This window comes from Oncorhynchus keta, chromosome 2 (assembly GCF_023373465.1).
Source record: "Oncorhynchus keta strain PuntledgeMale-10-30-2019 chromosome 2, Oket_V2, whole genome shotgun sequence".
Classification (NCBI taxonomy): Eukaryota; Metazoa; Chordata; class Actinopteri; order Salmoniformes; family Salmonidae; genus Oncorhynchus; species Oncorhynchus keta.
In genome coordinates this window covers 56,005,431-56,024,598 of record NC_068422.1, presented here as the reverse complement: position 1 = coordinate 56,024,598, position 19,168 = coordinate 56,005,431, and the positions used below count along the sequence as shown (strand labels likewise).

Sequence of the window (19,168 nt, the reverse complement as noted above, 5' to 3'; positions counted from 1 at the left end):
GTTTTTGCTCTCACATGAACTGCCAACTGTGGGACCTTATATAGACAGGTGTGTGCCTTTCCAAATCATATACAACCAATTGAATTTACCACAGGTGGACTCCAATCAAGTTGTAGAAACATCTCAAGGATGATCAATGGAAACAGGATGCACCTGTGCTCAATTTGACATCTCATAGCAAAGGGTCTGAATACTTATGTAAATAAGGTATTTCTGTTATTTATTTTTAATACATTTGCAAACATTTCTACAAACCTATTTTCACTTTGTCATTATGGGGTATTGTGTGTAGATTGCTGATTTTATTTTATTTTATTCAATCCATTTTAGAATAAGGCTGTAATGTAACAAAATGTGGAACAAGTAAATGGGTTTTCATCAAAACAGAGGCGGGGGTATCTGCTTTGTTAAGGATTCAGGCTTTAAATCAGGGTAGACTTGCACCACTGGAATAACTTGGTGATACTACTTTACATGTTTGACTGGCCTGATACTGAACTTGATTCATCTCAGTGTTAACCTATTGAGTTAAAGCCTAGGCCCTAGGTATACGTTCTGGGAGCTAACACAATTCTTCAGGTCTTAGGCAAGAATGCTCATCACACGTGCATACCAATAGTTTAATGAAGCACCTACTCCCCCACTACACATTAACTGAATCACTGTCAGAAAAAATACAGTTTTCAAATATCCATGTCACACACATCAATAGCATGCATATGAGAATGCTGCCATCTTAAGGCTGAGTGAACACATAATGTTCCAAGCTCTTGTAAATTGAACACACACCTGTGACCTGCATGTTACATAAGAAAATAAAAAGCAAATCAAATAATGCCTGTGTAAAATTAGACTACTCGTTTCATATATTCCATATTTTCTTGAAACAGTTACAAACAAATGATTCTAGTTAAACCAGTAACTATCCAATTTCCAGAGTCTTCACAATTTTCTAGCTTATTGCCTTATGGCAGCACTATTTTTCTATACAGACAGGCATTTGTGACTGAGCAGTGGTTAAGAGAGCTATGTTCATCAGCCATTAATGGTCTAGGGTAGACAAATGCACCTCATTTTAAAGGCTTACAGTATCAATGCATTTTCATGTACACCAAATCCTCTTACATGACAGGAATCCACTTTCTGTAAGTATTAGAGTGATACGCTGTGCTTAAAAGGTTGAAATGCATAAAGTTGGATTTAAGGGAAAGCTATAGTATGCAAAATAGGACTGTATTCAAATGATAATGAAGAAGGTTGAATGGAAGCAGACAAATAAACTGTGAGGGTGAGACATTTAGAATAATAGTTCATCATTCACAGGTGGCATAGTTAGGTCTCCATGGTTATCAAAACTAAAGTTAAAGAAATACATTATATAGAGAAATTGCTATGGCTCATTGCGCATATTTTCATTTGGTAAATGTACAAGTTTATGCAGGGGTCAAAATGTTTTTTCAAACTAGTATGACAACTGAGGGGTGGGGGTGCAATGGTCTTGTGTAGGCTATTGGCTTTATCAGAGGGCGGGATAAAACAGGACCATTTGCAGATTGGCTATTATAATAATTTTTCCTGCATTTCTCGTTTGGTTTGGCTACACTGGCGAAAGGTTGAAACGAGCAGTATCAAAAGTATGAATTAATTTTCAGCAGGTGCAACTGAAGGTCATTTAAAAACCAGTTATAGCCTAAACACGCTTGCAATGAGTGTCATTCAACATTGTTGTTTGTGTGTAAAATAAAATCTATTGGTAAAAAATGTAGCCTTATATTATTGTAGCCCTATTCCCTCTGGTTAACAAACGCCCTTTTACGCACCAACAGAGCTTCAAATCATGTGGGCCATATATAAGCATCTTTGAGAACACTGACAGGCGTGTAAACATAGGCTACTCCTTATCGTCATTCATAGGGGGCAAATCATCGAAGACAAATGCCTATAACGTCAATGACCTTAATACAACAGTGTATTTTTCTTAATGAAAAAATGGTGACTTGAATGATGAGATATATGCATTTCCTTCGGATTCTTCTTGATGTTTTATTTATAATTAGCTAGCACATCTTGGCTTGCGAAACGAGGTACCACTGCTTTGACACGGTGCGGAGAAAAATCAATTTTACTCACCATCTCGACAAGCATGTATTAAAATATGCATATCTTCCCATTGTTTTTCCGGGTCGTTCCCTCATACATACAGTCCTACATGCCGAAAACGTTAAGGATGCAAATAAATATTTGCGCTGATGGCAATATTTGCAGGAATTGGCCAGGATTCATAGGAGCCGAAACCCATAACGTTTCCGCGAACTTGCAATGTAAGGAGGCTATATAAAAATCCCCCTCCCATGCGACCTAACTGAGAAGGTTACCAGAATTCGAAAATGACTGTTATTCTCAATTCAGTAAATTTGAGCAAATGCATCGTTTCGTTAAATATAAGGACGCCATGTAAGGCATGTGATGCGATGTGGAATAATTCCTCACTGGCTGCCCATGCGCTACCTTCCTTGCCCCTATTTACCGACAATGCAGATATAGGCTGAAAGTGTATTCGTGATACCGAATGTAGGTAGTAGCCTAGCAGAGATTCTATCAGTTGGGCATGCGTTCTAAAAATGCATTATTGAATAAATGTCATGTGTATCATACATTCCCCATCTTTCAATTAGGAATGCATGTGCAATATTGACGCTGCTCATACAATTATTTGTTCGCAGGTGACGTGGTTTTCCAAGTAAATTATTAAAATGACATACAGCCTACAACATAGGCATAACCTATATGTAAACCCATACTCATTAAATTGACAAGATTCGTGATCAATTAAAAGTTTACTTGATTGGGGTTTATTAAAATAGACTATCTACATTTTTCGGAGATTCAGTAGCCTATAATGCGCATTACAATAGATAATGTTGAGGCTGATTCGTAGGACGTAACCCAGGTTGGTAATGTTAATATGACAATGTTTGCCCCTTTTGTTAACTGTCCTGTATTTAAAGAAATAATGAAGGAAAACCATGAAATAACAATAGTAGCCTAAATGTACACAATGTTTATTTTAATTAAGGATGTATATATGCGTGCATTCAGGTTTACAATTAACAGAAACTTAGCTGCTTAGTCATTGGTATGTACAGTGCCTTCAGAAAGTATTCACACACCTTAATATTTTCCACATTTTGTTGTGTTACAGCCTGAATTTAAAATGGATTATATAGATATGTTGTCATCACTGGCCTACAAAAAAAAAAACATAATGTCAAAGTGTAATTATGATTTGACATTTTTACAAATTAATAAAAAATGAAATGTTGAAATGTCTTGAGTGAATAAGTAAGTATTAAACTCCTTTGTTATGGCAAGCCTAAATAAGTTTAGGAGTAAAAATGTGCTTAACAAATCACATAATAAGTTGCATGGACTCACTCTGTGTGCAATAGTGTTCAACATCATTTTTGAATGACTACCTCATCTATGTGCCCCACACATATCTAAGGACCCTCAGACAAGCAGTGAATTTCAAACACAGATTCAACCAAAGACCAGGGAGGTTATACAATGCCTCTCAAAAGGCACCTATTGGTAGACAGTATATACAGTAGTGCAATGAAGTAGGAACTGTGACATTGTGGCGTTTTGTACAGACCCAGGTTAAGAATTTCCTAGACAAAAAGCATATTCAATTCAGACCCTCCTTTAAAAGTGCTTTTTAGCCCAGGAAGGGGTTTAAATCTGGGTAGCCCCTACCTACAGTGGGGGGTATTTGATCCCCTGCTTATTTTGTACGTTTGCCCACCCACTGACAAAGAAATGATCAGTCTATACTTTTAATGGTAGGTTTATTTGAACAGTGAGAGACAGAATAGCTAAAAAATCCAGAAAAACTCATGACAAAAATGTTGATTTGAGGGAAATAAGTATTTGACCCCCTCTCAATCAGAAATATTTCTAGCTCCCAGGTGTCTTTTATACAGGTAACGAGCTGAGATTAGGAGCACACTCTTAAAGGGAGTGCTCCTAATCTCAGTCTGTTACCTGTATAAAAGACACCTGTCCACAGAAGCAATCAATCAGATTCCAAACTCTCCAACATGGCCAAGACCAAAGCGCTCTCCAAGGATGTCAGGGACAAGTTTGTAGACCTACACAAGGCTGGAATGGGCTACAAGACCGTCGCCAAGCAGCTTGGTGAGAAGGTGATAACAGTTGGTGCAAATATTCGCAAATGGAAGAAACACAAAATAACTGTCAATCTCCCTCAGCCTGGGGCTCCATGCAAAATCTCACTTTGTGTAGTTGCAATTATCATGAGAATGGTGAGGAATCAGCCCAGAATTACACGGGAGGATCTTGTCAATGATCTCAAGGCAGCTGGGACCATAGTCACCAAGAAAACAATTGGTAACACACTACGCCGTGAAGGACTGAAATCTTGCAGCGCCCGCAAGGTCCCCCTGCCCAAAAAAGCACATATACATGCCCGTCTGAAGTTTGCCAATGAACATCTGAATGATTCCGAGGACAACTGGGTGAAAGTGTTGTGGTCAGATGAGACCAAAATGGAGCTCTTTGGCATCAACTCAACATGTTTGAAGGAGGAAGAATGTTGCCTATGACCCCAAGAACACCATCCCCACCGTCAAACATGTAGGTGGAAACATTATGCTTTGGGGGTGTTTTTCTACTAAGGGGACAGGACAACTTCACTGCATCAAAGGGACGATGGACAGGGCCATGTACTGTCAAATCTTGGGTGAGAACGTCCTTCCCTCAGCCAGGGCATTGAAAATGAGTCGTGGATGGGTATTCCAGCATGACAATGACCCAAAACAGACGGCCAAGGAAACAAAGGAGTGGCTCAAGAAGAAGCACATTAAGGTCCTGGAGTGGCCTAGCCAGTCTCCAGACCTTAATCCCATAGAAAATCTGTGGAGGGAGCTGAAGGTTCGAGTTGCCAAACGTCAGCCTCGAAACCTTAATGACTTGGAGAAGATCTGCAAAAGAGGAGTGGGACAAAATCCGTCCTGAGATGTATGCAAAACTGGTGACAGACTACAAGAAACGTCTGACCTCTGTGATTGCCAACAAGGGTTTTGCCACCAAGTACTAAGTCATGTTTTGCAGAGGGGTCAAATACTTATTTCCCTCAATAAAATGCACATCAATTTATAGCATTTTTGACATGCGTTTTTCGGGATTTTTGTGTGGTTATTCTGTCTCTCACTGAAAAATAAACCTACCATTAAAATTATAGACTGATAATTTCTTTGTCCGTGGGCAACGTACAAAGTCAGCAGGGGATCAAATACTTTCCCCCCCTCACTGCCCAAATATAAGTTATACATTAAAGTACAAATCATTATAATCATATAAAGCAGGACAAATACCACACAATTCAAGGCTGCCCTTTCATTAGTTAATCTGTAAAACCATAATAATGTTACCATACAGGACAAAAAGTCAATATAGGTTTCTGTTTCATGCACTATTGTTGTCAAATTCTATAATCTATATTGTGTAAGACAATTTCTGGTCAGATTTAATGTTAGGCCCTTACTTTTTGTATCATTCTAGCCATTCCTTTCATTGCTAAATATTGCTGCCCATTTGCGAGTTACCTCTAAATAGACATCAGGCTTGTGTGGTAAGTAGTCTAGGTACACAGTCTGGCTTGTTTTTGGAATTGCCATCTCAATCTGGGTTCCCTCATGCCATTCATTAAATGATGTTATAGATATAATATCAGCACCTGCTTCTAGGGCTGCACTCAGGGCCATTTCATAGTACTTCCCATTAATGCGGTTGCGTGTATTCTGGAAATTCCAAGGCCTAATACTGGTGTCAATATAACCTGGCCCCACACTCGGAATGAACAACAGGTTGTTGTCTTCACAGAATGTTTTAATGGACTCCCAATTGCGGTGAGTGGAGCCATAGGAAAACCCATTAGTGGCAAAGTAAGTGTAGACTCCGTCGAAACCTGCCGTGACAATATCCCTCTTGTGTTTCTCTTCAACAAGAAGGGCTATGAAGATACCATCGTAGGGAGTATCTCTAATGCTACTGCTTTTGGTGTGTTTAAGGAGTTTTGCCCACTGTTCTGAGTTGAGTAGATAGGAATCGTAGACGTAGAATAGAGGAAGAAACTTGCCAGTGTTTGTTCTATGCCTGTAGAATGCAGGGTGCTCACCATATCTTCAGATAGAATGACAGGATTACAAATTAAGTACCATTTTACAAATACTTACAAAGATTAAGAAATAGACATGATCTGATTGAGTTAGGCATTGGGCTGTTCAATCATATACAAATTCATAAAGCTGGGGTAATATTTTAAACATTGCATATATAAGGTATTACTGAACAAATAAATGAGTTAACCTGGGGTAAAAACTTATGTTGAATAACAATATAAGTGGAACTCTATTGATACTGACAAGACGAAAGGCCAATCAGAAATATAAAATAAGGAATTATGTAATACTTACTTCTCTATGATGTACTTGACATTGTTAAACATACTTGTTTCATCTCTTCCTTTGTATGGTTCAATGTGAAAAGCAACCTGTATAGTAAACACAAATCAACAGTAATATGGAAAAAAAAGGCAATGTATTTGAGAACTGAAAAATTGCTTTCTTTTTATGTTGTCAAAGAACACATGTACATTGGGGTCCAAAAGTATTCACACCATTGATAAAGATGAGAAAAATGACTATTAAATAATTCAAATACTGACCTATATTGTGTGCTAAAAAAAATGCTCAGAGAAAATAGATTTAGTTTAACAAGTAATAATTTATTTGCTCAAAAAGGTAGAAGTCGAAATGATTGATACCCGTTTTCAATACCTCACCTAGCGAGGATAACAGCACTGAGCCTTTTTCTAAAATATTTTAGGAGTTAGTTAGCGGGGGATCTTCGACCATTCCTCACAGAATCCTTCCAGATCCTTGATATCCTTTGTCTGCGCTTATGGACTGCCCTCTTCAATTCAAACCACAGGTTTTCAATGGGGTTCAAGTCCAGAGACGGAGATGGCCATTGCAAAGTGTTGATCTTAATCTTCTCCTTTCCCCCTTCTGATGACCAGGTGGCGAATCGCATCTCTGCATGTCTGGCAGACATATCAGTGTGGATGACGGATCACCACCTCAAGCTGAACCTCGGCAAGACGGAGCTGCTCTTCCTCCCGGGGAAGGACTGCCCGTTCCATGATCTCGCCATCACGGTTGACAACTGTGATGTGTCCTCCTCCCAGAGCGCTAAGAACCTTGGCGTGATCCTGGACAACATCCTGTCGTTCTCAACTAACATCAAGGCGGTGGCCCGTTCCTGTAGGTTCATGCTCTACAACATCCGCAGAGTACGACCCTGCCTCACACAGGAAGCGGCGCAGGTCCTAATCCAGGCACTTGTCATCTCCCGTCTGGATTACTGCAACTCGCTGTTGGCTGGGCTCCCTGCCTGTGCCATTAAACCCCTACAACTCATCCAGAACGCCGCAGCCCGTCTGGTGTTCAACCTTCCCAAGTTCTCTCACGTCACCCCGCTCCTCCGCTCTCTCCACTGGCTTCCAGTTGAAGCTCGCATCCACTACAAGACCATGGTGCTTGCCTACGGAGCTGTGAGGGGAACGGCACCTCAGTACCTCCAGGCTCTGATCAGGCCCTACACCCAAACAAGGGCACTGCGTTCATCCACCTCTGGCCTGCTCGCCTCCCTACCACTGAGGAAGTACAGTTCCCGCTCAGCCCAGTCAAAACTGTTCGCTGCTCTGGCCCCCAATGGTGGAACAAACTCCTCACGATGCCAGGACAGCGGAGTCAATCACCACCTTCCGGAGACACCTGAAACCCCACCTCTTTAAGGAATACCTAGGATAGGATAAAGTAATCCTTCTCACCCCCTTAAAAGATTTAGATGCACTATTGTAAAGTGGCTGTTCCACTGGATGTCATAAGGTGAATGCACCAATTTGTAAGTCGCTCTGGATAAGAGCGTCTGCTAAATGACTTAAATGTAAATGTAAATGTTGATTTTGTGGCCAATGAACCATTTCTTTGATGTGTGCTTGGGGTTGCTGGAAGATCCACTTGCGGTCAAGTTTCAGCCCCTTGGCAGAGGCAACCAGGTTTTTGACTAAAATATCCTGGTACTGGGTAAAGTTCATGATTCCTCTAACAAGGGCCCCAGAACCAGCGGAAGCAAAATAGCCCCATTTATTTGTATTTTGACAGGGAAAACATATTGAGACCTGGGTCTCTTTTCCAAATGCGCCCTGTATAATACAATATAAATGACACATTAAAAACAAAATATATATTACAATACAAAAGCACAACCATCCTAAGCACAAATAAAACATCACAAATCACTCAGAAAAACAGTTACATTCCTCCACAAATAAATTGCCAATCAATATTTTAAAATTGCCCAAACGGCACCAGAACATCAAGATTAAATCTATTTCGAATTTTGTTCCAGCAATATGGTGCATTAAAACTAAAAAAGTATTGAACTAGCTCGGTGGAGACCCTAGGAACCAAGTGTTAACCAATCCTGTGAACAAGTGAGTCAACTCAAGTGATCCACCACCAAGCAAAATAGCCCCATAACATCAAAGATCCACCACCATATTTTAAAATAGGGATTGGGTTGTTTTCTGCTCATGCATTCTCATTTTGATATCAAAGAGTTGTATTTTCTTGTCATCCAACAAATGTAAACACCTGGAGTTTGCTAAACTGCATTGGCATTTGCCACTTAGATTGGAACCGGTGCTGTGGTCAGATGACATGAAAATAGAGCTCGTCGGGCACGCACACTAGTGGTGGGTTTGGCATCAATGAGAAACCATGAGCAGAAAATAACCGCATAGCTACTGTAAAATTAGGTGGTGGATCTTTGATGTTATGGAGCTCTTGTTAAAGTCAACGGCATCATTGCAGCAACTTTTCCTGGACCCCATAATAAATACAAAGTATCAGGATATTTTAACAAAACCTGGTTGCTTAAACTGGCCACAGGTGGATCCTCCAGAAAAACAATGACCCCAAGCACACAAAGAAATGGTTAATTGGCCACAAAATCAATATTTTGCAATAGCCAGCACAGTCTCTGAACTTGAACCCCATTGTAAACCTGTGGTTTGAATTGAAGAGGGCAGTCCCTAAGCACCGGAAGATATCCAGGATCTGGAAGGATTCTGTATGGAGGAATGGTCTAAGATCCCTCTCAATGTATTCTCCAACTCATAAAACATTTTCTAAATAGGCTCAGTACCATTTTCCTCGCAAGGTGCGATATTGAAAGGTATTGAAAACAGGGGTGTCAATCATTTTGACCCCTATTTCCTCTAATCGCTTTCCTTAAGCAATTGTATTAGTACAACATAGAATATCCCCATTTCTTTGAGCATAGAATATAGCTCAGTATTTTAATTATTTATTTTGTTCAGTCATTGATGCTCATCTTTTTAAAGGTGTCAAGAACTTCGAACCCCACTGTATATGAGCAATGCTTGCTCTTTTCATTGATTATCATACACACCTTTACATGATATGCATGTGCCACCTCCAGTATCAAAGGCACAATGTCATCTGTTGGCTCACCGTTTTCATCCTTCATGCCAGGTGGATACCAGGAAACAGCAAGAACACCTAGAAATGCAGACTGAGTTATTCAACTGATGAATGGCACGGCAGACTTGGGTCTTACCGTAGCAGAAAAATACTAAATTAAATGTATTACCAACATCAAAGCCTTACCAATAGCTCCTGTTCGCAGTTGCTTCATGTGAGCTTCAATAACAGAGTGGTCCCTGGAACTATAAGCTCCTAAAGCAGGATAGAAGTTAGCCCCAATGTCATCTGGTGGGCTGTGTCTCCCTCTTGGGTATCCTGCTGCCACCTTTGAATCCCAGTGTGGCAGAAGAGGGTGGTCCCAGTGAATGTACTTTCCATCAAACTGTGTGTTGCCATACCATGTGTAGTAAAAGGCATGAATATTGTAGTTTGGAGCAGGGAATTGCCTGAGGGCAGCCTCTACGTTATTGACCCTCTCAGAGTCTATGTCATTCATTTTGGTCAGTGCTTCAGGGACGACACTGTCAATATTACCAAGCATTTGAATGTCATTTTTTCCAGGTCCTTTGATATTAGGGAACAATTTGGGACCAAAGATGCTTCCGGATGGAGAATATTCTGGTGTAAAGGACTTTAAAACAACTGTTACTATGAATATGAGCAACACCAAACCAATAAATGTGGAGCAAGATCTTCGTCTAAACCTTGCCATTCTTCAGTTAATGCTTGTTGTGATCCACTGTCCATTCTTGGGAGACCTGTTAACATTAGGGGGTTTTGGGCTTATCGTTGTCAATGAAACTTGGCTGGTCCATTCTACAAACTGAAATGCAGAAACAAAAAAACAGATTGACTAATTATCCATTCATGATAGGGCAGGAATAGCCGCCTACTGACAACTAAAATGAAAGTGACAGAATAGGGACAGTGTTCCCCCAAAAAGAGTGAGGATCATTTCTAAAATGAAGCAGTTTGTATTTGACCAGCAGAAAATGAATGGTGGCGGACAATGGCACGCTAACCCAATGTTAACTTGTATGCCTTTCCCTAACTCTTACTGAAACTATACCTGACTATAACTTTCATTAATTCTGACCCCTATGCCTACACTTTCTGCAGGTTAAATATCCACTTCCTTATTATTATCTAGTGTCTACAGCAGGCCTATTAGCATGCATGAATGCTACAATTAAATAAAAACCTTGGTGTACAGCTGAGGGAAATGTAACAGACGTGTAATGGAGGTTAGGAATGTGACTTTCTTCTACAATTGTCCATGTAATTTTTTATTACCTAAATATTGATTTTCAGTTTTAGTGTGAGAAAGAATCAATCGTCAAATTCAACACCACAAAAATGTACCGACAGTGCTCTCTAGATCCAAGGACTGACTGTCCATGAGATCCAAAAGTTATCCATATTTTGACGATATTTACATTTGAGTCATTTTGCAGACGCTCTTATCCAGAGAGATAAGGATTACGTGCCTTTCTCAAGGGAATATCGACACTAGCTGAATCTTTTTTTCCTAGAGAGATTTACAGGGGCAATTAGGATTACGTGCCTTGCTCAAGGCCACAGGCAGATTGCGAAATTGATCTGTTTGTGGATTCGAAACAGCGACCTTTAGGTTACTGGCCCAACGCTCTTAACCGCTAGGCTACCTGCCGAACCGTTTAATTACATTCGTGTTGCTTGTAAACAATTAATACATAAAATCGTATATTTTGGGTTATGATGAAGACAGAAAGTTGTAGTAAAATCGTGAGACATAGTTGTATTCTTCAAGAAGCAATGGGTAGCCTAAATATCAAGAATTGAAAGAACATTGCAGCTTCCCAATTCCCAGACACTACGTGCAATGTGCTAACGTTAACAGTTTAATAGTTTCTTATTGCATGTCAAGTGATATGCCGGGAAGGCAATATTGCAATCTGAAAGTATTTTGTTATGATTATTGTTTAGTTACATTGTTACAACAACCAACATTTCAGTGCGCTATGCGGAAATCCTACATTGAAATTATACTACCGGAAGATTACTAAGTAAGAAACGCATTTGCCATAAAGTCGAAATGAAGCTATGTTCTTGCAAAAACCGACAATTCAACTAGCAAGGTTAACATTACCAACATTCATTTTCTTGCTGTTGTTCTCTCCGGACATTTGCTGCATTGAACTTTAGACTGGACAGGACAGCAGAAATCCGAATGAGCTACATAGCGTATTATCTATTTTGTCCGAAGCACACTAAAATGTTGGTTTCACTGAATTAGACATTAGGTCACAGGGTACCTAGATACGCTATACGCAAGACAATCTACTTGTGAATTGACGCTATGCATTGTTCCTGTTCAAGATTTGTCGTAGCCTACCTTTAACATTGTGTTGGTGACATGTGACGGGTTTCACGTGCTGCGTAAGTAGACGGCGTGTAAGATCTACAAGTCATCTTACCTAATGCCAAAGCACTCTATGATCCATCTATGTTATTGAAGATTTGTGAGTCTGCGCTGCGCTCAAGCTAACAAAATTGAACAAGCAAATGAAAAACAGCAGTCAAGAGTGCATTACCAAAGCATGTCGCCCTCAATCTTTCAAGAAGACGTATTGCATTAAACCAGCCAGCAAAATATTAGTTATGAATAAATATTGTATTGTGCATAGTGTATGTAAATGGTTTGTTTACTTCCACGAGCAAACGTTTCTCTGTGATACCACAGAGAACCCTCTACATTACGCAAAAAATGACACCATCTTTGTGGCGTCATAAAGGAAGGACAATATTTTTGATCCTCTCATAAGAAGACTATACCATTTTGCCAGCTAAAGCCAGTGGTGAGTAAAAGCATTGATATATTCTAATGTACTTCACCAATGTATTTGGACTAGGGACACATGTAACTAATTATTGAAATACGGAATTATCAATAATCAAATGCATTAATCCACCTAGACCCCACTGTGAATCCGATTCCACGCTGAATACAGTTTTCACTCTGGTGCAATTTTCCCAAGTAGCCTACATTGTCAATTTTCCATGGCTTATTATATGTTAGAATGACTTACTAGGCCGACAACAAACAAATTCACCAACTCGTTCACTGAACCAAATCACTTTTTCAATTAGAACACATTTTCTTTCTTTCTTCTTTTAACAATGCAATACTCACATGATTTTGTTGCCTTTTGATAAAATACATTTAAGGCTAAATCCAACTCCGGAATCAAAATTGTATAATGCCTTCCATTGAGTAAAATGACGTTGAAAATAGTCATTTTCCAGACTTTGAAATCCACTCATTTTCAGTTTTGAATTAAAGTTGGAAATATGTATTTTTCTGACGTTGAAGTCACGTTTTCTGTTCTATACTGAACAAAAATATAAACACAACAATACAAATTATTTTAATGAGTTACAGTTCACACAAGGAAATCAGTCAATTAAAATAAATAAATTTGGCCCTAATCTATAGATTTCACATGACTAGGAATACATTACGCATCTGTTGGTCACAGATACCTTTAAAAAAAAAGTATGTTTGTAGATAATAAAACCAGTCATTATCTGGTGTGACCATTTGTCTACTGCAGCACAACACATCTCCTTCGCATAAAGCTGGTCAGGCTGTTGATTGTGGCCTGTGAAATGTTGTCCCCCTCTTCTTCAATGGCTGTGTGAAGTTGCTGGATAATGGCGGGAACTGGAAAACACTGTTGTACCAATCGGTACAGAGCATCCCAAACATGCTCAATAGGTGATATACAGTGCCTTGCGAAAGTATTCGGCCCCCTTGAACTTTGCGACCTTTTGCCACATTTCAGGCTTCAAACATAAAGATATAAAACTGTATTTTTTTGTGAAGAATCGACAAAAAGTGGGATACAATCATGAAGTGGAAGAACATTTATTGGATATTTCAAACTTTTTTAACAAATCAAAAACTGAAAAATTGGGCGTGAAAATTATTCAGCCCCCTTAAGTTAATACTTTGTAGCGCCACCTTTTGCTGCGATTACAGCTGTAAGTCGCTTGGGGTATGTCTCTATCAGTTTTGCACATCGAGAGACTGAAATGTTTTCCCATTCCTCCTTGCAAAACAGCTCAAGCTCAGTGAGGTTGGATGGAGAGCATTTGTGAACAGCAGTTTTCAGTTCTTTCCACAGATTCTCGATTGGATTCAGGTCTGGACTTTGACTTGGCCATTCTAAAACCTGGATATGTTTATTTTTTAACCATTCCATTGTAGATTTTGCTTTATGTTTTGGATCATTGATGGAAGCTATACTGTTACACTGGCAATACTAAAGTGCCTACAAGAACATCCAATAGTCAAAGGTATATGAAATACAAATCATATAGAGAGAAATAGTTATATAATTACCATAATAACTACAACCTAAAACTTCTTACCTGGGAATATTGAAGACTCATGTTAAAAGGAACCACCAGCTTTCATATGTTCTCATTTTCTGAGCAAGGAACTTAAACATTAGCTTTCTTACATGGCACATATTGCACTTTTACTCTCTTCTCCAACACTTTTTTTTTTTGCATTATTTAAACCAAATTGAACATGTTTCATTATTTATTTGAGGCTAAATTGATTTAATTGATGTATTATATTAAGTTAAAATAAGTATTCATTCAGTATTGTTGTAATTGTCATTATTACAATTTCTTTTTAAATTGGCCGATAAATCGGTATTATCTTTTTTGGTCCTCCAATAATCGGTATCGGAGTTGAAAAATCATAATCGTTCGACCTCTAGTGTACATATATATAACACAGGGATGTAACCCAAACAAAAGAGTGAGGTGTAAACCTCTAAATAATACACGGGACGAGACCCATAATAACAAGTGCACAATAACAGGTAGCACAAAAGCCGATACAACAGAGCACAGGTACTCACCAACGGACATGGGACAATAATCGACAAGGACAATGGGGAACAGAGGGCACATTTATAGACATAATAATCAGGGGAAATTGGAACCAGGTGTGCGTAATGAGACAAGACTGTCTGGGGTTGGTGGTAATGAATCCGGTGCAGTGATGCCTAGACAGCCGGTACGGAGCTGGCAACATAATGAGCAGCAGTACCGGGTGATCCATGACATTAGGGCAATGGGTCTGCCTGCTCTGCTCTGCTCTGAGAAGATGGGGGAGGAGCAGACGGGCCGAGAATGGAGAGGAGAAAAAAACACAAGGATGTCAAAAGATAACAGTGGCAGCTGTACAGATATCTCATCCAAAGGGTTTTAACTTCTCAAACACGGCAGAAAGCTAACACATTATGATGCCCCGTCACCTTATTAATTCAGCCACTTACTTAGATAACTAGCAAGTTAAACTGAGGAAATCTTTGTTTTTCACACAGGAAAAATAAATGAATGCATAACAAATATCTTGATGCGTTTTGTAAATGCAGAACTAAAATGCTTCTTGTTGGAATTTCTGCTCCGCATCAGACTAATTCTGTCCTTCAGTTTCACTTCCCCACGGATGAGAATTCAGGAACGGGCATTCTATCAGCCGACAGCACTCTGACTGATGTGTAGTTACTTTTCTCCAATACTTTTCTCATGTAGTCAGCCTTAATTTCTCTGGAAAATTCAAGATTAATTTAGAAGATTAACTTGTAGCTGGCTACATTCATTCTATGATAAACATTGGGGGGTTGGAGCGAGCGGTTGGAGGGGTTGGAGCGAGCGGTCGCATCGCACTTCGCTCTGCAGGTAGTATAACTTTTTCATTACATTTCATTACATTTCATTATAGTACAACGGTTGATTTGTCTAATCTTAGCAATTTCTTCTTAGCTAGCTACATAGCCGTCCTTGTATCAGAGATAATTGCATAATTATCGTATTTCGTCGCCCTAACGTAGCCTTCACTGCTATTCGCCCAGCAGCTAGCCAGCTAGCAAACGCCCACAGATTAGCAGCACTGTAGTACTATTACACTCAACTGAACGACTTGATTAGTTTAGTGTTAGCTAGCTACATAGCTGTCTTTGTATCCAAGATAATTGTGTAGTTTAGAGTGTGTAGTCTTGGAGTGATTATCTTAATTTACCGAGGTTAGCTAGCCAGCTATTTGTCGTCCTTAACGTAGGAGACTCTGCTAGCTAGCCAACAGCTAACAGCTAACAGCTAGCCAACGTCTACTGAATAGTACTCAACAACCCGGTCGCATTCACAGGTAGTATCACATTTTCATTTCATTACAGTACAACGGTTTGATTTGTTTGATCGTAGCTAGCTACATAGCTAGACATAGCCGTCTTTGTATCAAAGATAATTGTGTAGCCTAGAGCGATTTTCTAGGTTAGCTAGCCAGCTATTGTCGTTCTTTTAACGCAACGTAACGTAAACAACACTGCTAGCTAGCCAGCTAGCCCCCGAATAGCAGCACTGCAGAAACTATTACACTCAACGGAACGACTTGATTAGTGTAGTGTCAACAACGCAGCTACTGCCAGCTAGCCTACTTCAGCAGTACTGTATCATTTTAATCATTTTAGTCAATAAGATTCTTGCTACGTAAGCTTAACTTTCTGAACATTCGAGACGTGTAGTCCACTTGTCATTCCAATCTCCTTTGCATTAGCGTAGCCTCTTCTGTAGCCTGTCAACTATGTGTCTGTCTATCCCTGTTCTCTCCTCTCTGCACAGACCATACAAACGCTCCACACCGCGTGGCCGCGGCCACCCTAATCTGGTGGTCCCAGCGCACACGACCCACGTGGAGTTCCAGGTCTCCGGTAGCCTCTGGAACTGCCGATCTGCGGCCAACAAGGCAGAGTTCATCTCAGCCTATGCCTCCCTCCAGTCCCTCGACTTCTTGGCACTGACGGAAACATGGATCACCACAGACAACACTGCTACTCCTACTGCTCTCTCTTCGTCCGCCCACGTGTTCTCGCACACCCGAGAGCTTCTGATCAGCGGGGTGGTGGCACCGGGATCCTCATCTCTCCCAAGTGGTCATTCTCTCTTTCTCCCTCACCCATCTGTCTATCACCTCCTTTGAATTCCATGCTGTCACAGTTACCAGCCCTTTCAAGCTTAACATCCTTATCATTTATCGCCCTCCAGGTTCCTCGGAGAGTTCATCAATGAGCTTGATACCTTGATAAGCTCCTTTCCTGAGGACGGCTCACCTCTCACAGTGCTGGGCGACTTTAACCTCCCCACGTCTACCTTTGACTCATTCCTCTCTGCCTCCTTCTTTCCACTCCTCTCCTCTTTTGACCTCACCCTCTCACCTTCCCCCTACTCACAAGGCAGGCAATACGCTCGACCTCATCTTTACTAGATGCTGTTCTTCCACTAACCTCATTGCAACTCCCCTCCAAGTCTCCGACCACTACCTTGTATCCTTTTCCCTCTCGCTCTCATCTAACACCTCCCACACTGCCCCTACTCGGATGGTATCGCGCCGTCCCAACCTTCGCTCTCTCTCCCCGCTACTCTCTCCTCTTCCATCCTATCATCTCTTCCCTCTGCTCATACCTTCTCCAACCTATCTCCTGATTCTGCCTCCTCAACCCTCCTCTCCTCCCTTTCTGCATCCTTTGACTCTCTATGTCCCCTATCCTCCAGGGCGGCGCGGTCCTCCCCTCCCGCCCCGTGGCTCGACGACTCATTGCGAGCTCACAGAACAGGGCTCCGGGCAGCTGAGCGGAAATGGAGGAAAACTCGCCTCCCTGCGGACCTGGCATCCTTTCACTCCCTCCTCTCTACATTTTCCTCCTCTGTCTCTGCTGCTAAAGCCATTTTCTACCACTCTAAATTCCAAGCATCTGCCTCTAACCCTAGGAAGCTCTTTGCCACCTTCTCCTCACTCCTGAATCCTCCCCCCTCTGCAGATGACTTCGTCAACCATTTTGAAAAGAAGGTCGACGACATCCGATCCTCGTTTGCTAAGTCAAACGGCACCGCTGGTTCTGCTCACACTGCCCTACCCTGTGCTCTGACCTCTTTCTCCCCTCTCTCTCCAGATGAAATCTCGCGTCTTGTGACGGCCGGCCGCCCAACAACCTGCCCGCTTGACCCTATCCCCTCCTCTCTTCTCCAGACCATTTCCGGAGACCTTCTCCCTTACCTCACCTCGCTCATCAACTCATCCCTGACCGCTGGCTACGTCCCTTCCGTCCTCAAGAGAGCGAGAGTTGCACCCCTTCTGAAAAAACCTACACTCAATCCCTCCGATGTCAACAACTACAGACCAGTATCCCTTCTTTCTTTTCTCTCCAAAACTCTTGAACGTGCCGTCCTTGGCCAGCTCTCCCGCTATCTCTCTCTGAATGACCTTCTTGATCCAAATCAGTCAGGTTTCAAGACTAGTCATTCAACTGAGACTGCTCTTCTCTGTATCACGGAGGCGCTCCGCACCGCTAAAGCTAACTCTCTCTCCTCTGCTCTCATCCTTCTAGACCTATCGGTTGCCTTCGATACTGTGAACCATCAGATCCTCCTCTCCACCCTCTCCGAGTTGGGCATCTCCGGCGCGGCCCACGATTGGATTGCGTCCTACCTGACAGGTCGCTCCTACCAGGTGGCGTGGCGAGAATCTGTCTCCTCACCACGCGCTCTCTCCACTGGTGTCCCCCAGGGCTCTGTTCTAGGCCCTCTCCTATTCTCGCTATACACCAAGTCACTTGGCTCTGTCATAACCTCACATGGTCTCTCCTATCATTGCTATGCAGACGACACACAATTAATCTTCTCCTTTCCCCCTTCTGATGACCAGGTGGCGAATCGCATCTCTGCATGTCTGGCAGACATATCAGTGTGGATGACGGATCACCACCTCAAGCTGAACCTCGGCAAGACGGAGCTGCTCTTCCTCCCGGGGAAGGACTGCCCGTTCCATGATCTCGCCATCACGGTTGATAACTCCATTGTGTCCTCCTCCCAGAGCGCTAAGAACCTTGGCGTGATCCTGGACAACACCCTGTCGTTCTCAACTAACATCAAGGCGGTGGCCCGTTCCTGTAGGTTCATGCTCTACAACATCCACAGAGTACGACCCTGCCTCACACAGGAAGCGGCGCAGGTCCTAATCCAGGCACTTGTCATCTCCCGTCTGGACTACTGCAACTCGCTGTTGGCTGGGCTCCCTGCCTGTGCCATTAAACCCCTACAACTCATCCAGAACGCCGCAGCCCGTCTGGTGTTCAACCTTCCCAAGTTCTCTCACGTCACCCCGCTCCTCCGCTCTCTCCACTGGCTTCCAGTTGAAGCTCGCATCTGCTACAAGACCATGGTGCTTGCCTACGGAGCTGTGAGGGGAACGGCACCTCAGTACCTCCAGGCTCTGATCAGGCCCTACACCCAAACAAGGGCACTGCGTTCATCCACCTCTGGCCTGCTCGCCTCCCTACCACTGAGGAAGTACAGTTCCCGCTCAGCCCAGTCAAAACTGTTCGCTGCTCTGGCCCCCCAATGGTGGAACAAACTCCCTCACGACGCCAGGACAGCGGAGTCAATCACCACCTTCCGGAGACACCTGAAACCCCACCTCTTTAAGGAATACCTAGGATAGGATAAGTAATCCTTCT

At 41.9% G+C, this 19,168-nt stretch overlaps 3 protein-coding genes across 6 annotated transcripts in view; 1 reads left to right on the top strand and 2 right to left on the bottom strand.

Moving 5' to 3' along the window:
* LOC118402518 (4-galactosyl-N-acetylglucosaminide 3-alpha-L-fucosyltransferase 9-like) overlaps nt 1–3,763 on the bottom strand; it is a 13,280-nt gene extending 9,517 nt beyond the window's left edge. For both annotated transcript variants that reach the window (XM_035800739.2, XM_035800744.2), the window contains exon 1: nt 2,131–3,763. The gene's annotated coding sequence lies outside the window, so the exon portion shown is untranslated. The remainder of the gene's footprint in view (nt 1–2,130) is intronic.
* Nucleotides 644–19,168, top strand: LOC127911691 (uncharacterized). Its single transcript, XM_052478867.1, has 2 exons — nt 644–1,145; nt 18,358–19,168. The coding sequence occupies exons 1-2, from the start codon at nt 1,095–1,097 to the stop codon at nt 19,150–19,152; spliced, it is 846 nt and encodes a 281-aa protein (XP_052334827.1). The 5' UTR covers nt 644–1,094; the 3' UTR covers nt 19,153–19,168.
* On the bottom strand, nt 3,770–11,966 carry LOC118402535 (glycoprotein endo-alpha-1,2-mannosidase-like). 3 transcript variants are annotated; one of them, XM_035800753.2, is made up of 5 exons: nt 11,891–11,966; nt 9,780–10,419; nt 9,562–9,671; nt 6,498–6,574; nt 3,770–6,204 (listed from the first exon to the last, which is right to left on the bottom strand). In XM_035800753.2, exons 2-5 carry the CDS (start codon nt 10,306–10,308, stop codon nt 5,580–5,582), a joined length of 1,341 nt encoding a protein of 446 aa, XP_035656646.1. In that variant the 5' UTR covers nt 10,309–10,419; nt 11,891–11,966; the 3' UTR covers nt 3,770–5,579. The 3 variants fall into 3 exon arrangements, with proteins under 3 accessions (XP_035656646.1, XP_035656650.1, XP_035656655.1); XM_035800757.2 differs by lacking the exon at nt 11,891–11,966 and adding an exon at nt 11,725–11,884; XM_035800762.2 differs by lacking the exon at nt 11,891–11,966 and adding an exon at nt 11,729–11,884.

What these genes read in the sequence shown, in the direction of transcription:
- LOC118402535 (XM_035800753.2), bottom strand. Translation starts at nt 10,308, where the DNA reads ATGGCAAGGTTTAGACGAAGATCTTGCTCCACATTTATTGGTTTGGTG. An exon ending in ACTGCGAACAGGAGCTATTG is followed by an intron (nt 9,672 to 9,779) that starts GTAAGGCTTTGA and finishes CTGCATTTCTAG; the next exon opens with GTGTTCTTGCTGTTTCCTGG. An exon ending in GTCAAGTACATCATAGAGAA is followed by an intron (nt 6,205 to 6,497) that starts GTAAGTATTACA and finishes TTCTATCTGAAG; the next exon opens with ATATGGTGAGCACCCTGCAT.
- LOC127911691 (XM_052478867.1), top strand. Translation starts at nt 1,095, where the DNA reads ATGCATTTTCATGTACACCAAATCCTCTTACATGACAGGAATCCACTT. An exon ending in ATGACAGGAATCCACTTTCT is followed by an intron (nt 1,146 to 18,357) that starts GTAAGTATTAGA and finishes TCTGATGACCAG; the next exon opens with GTGGCGAATCGCATCTCTGC.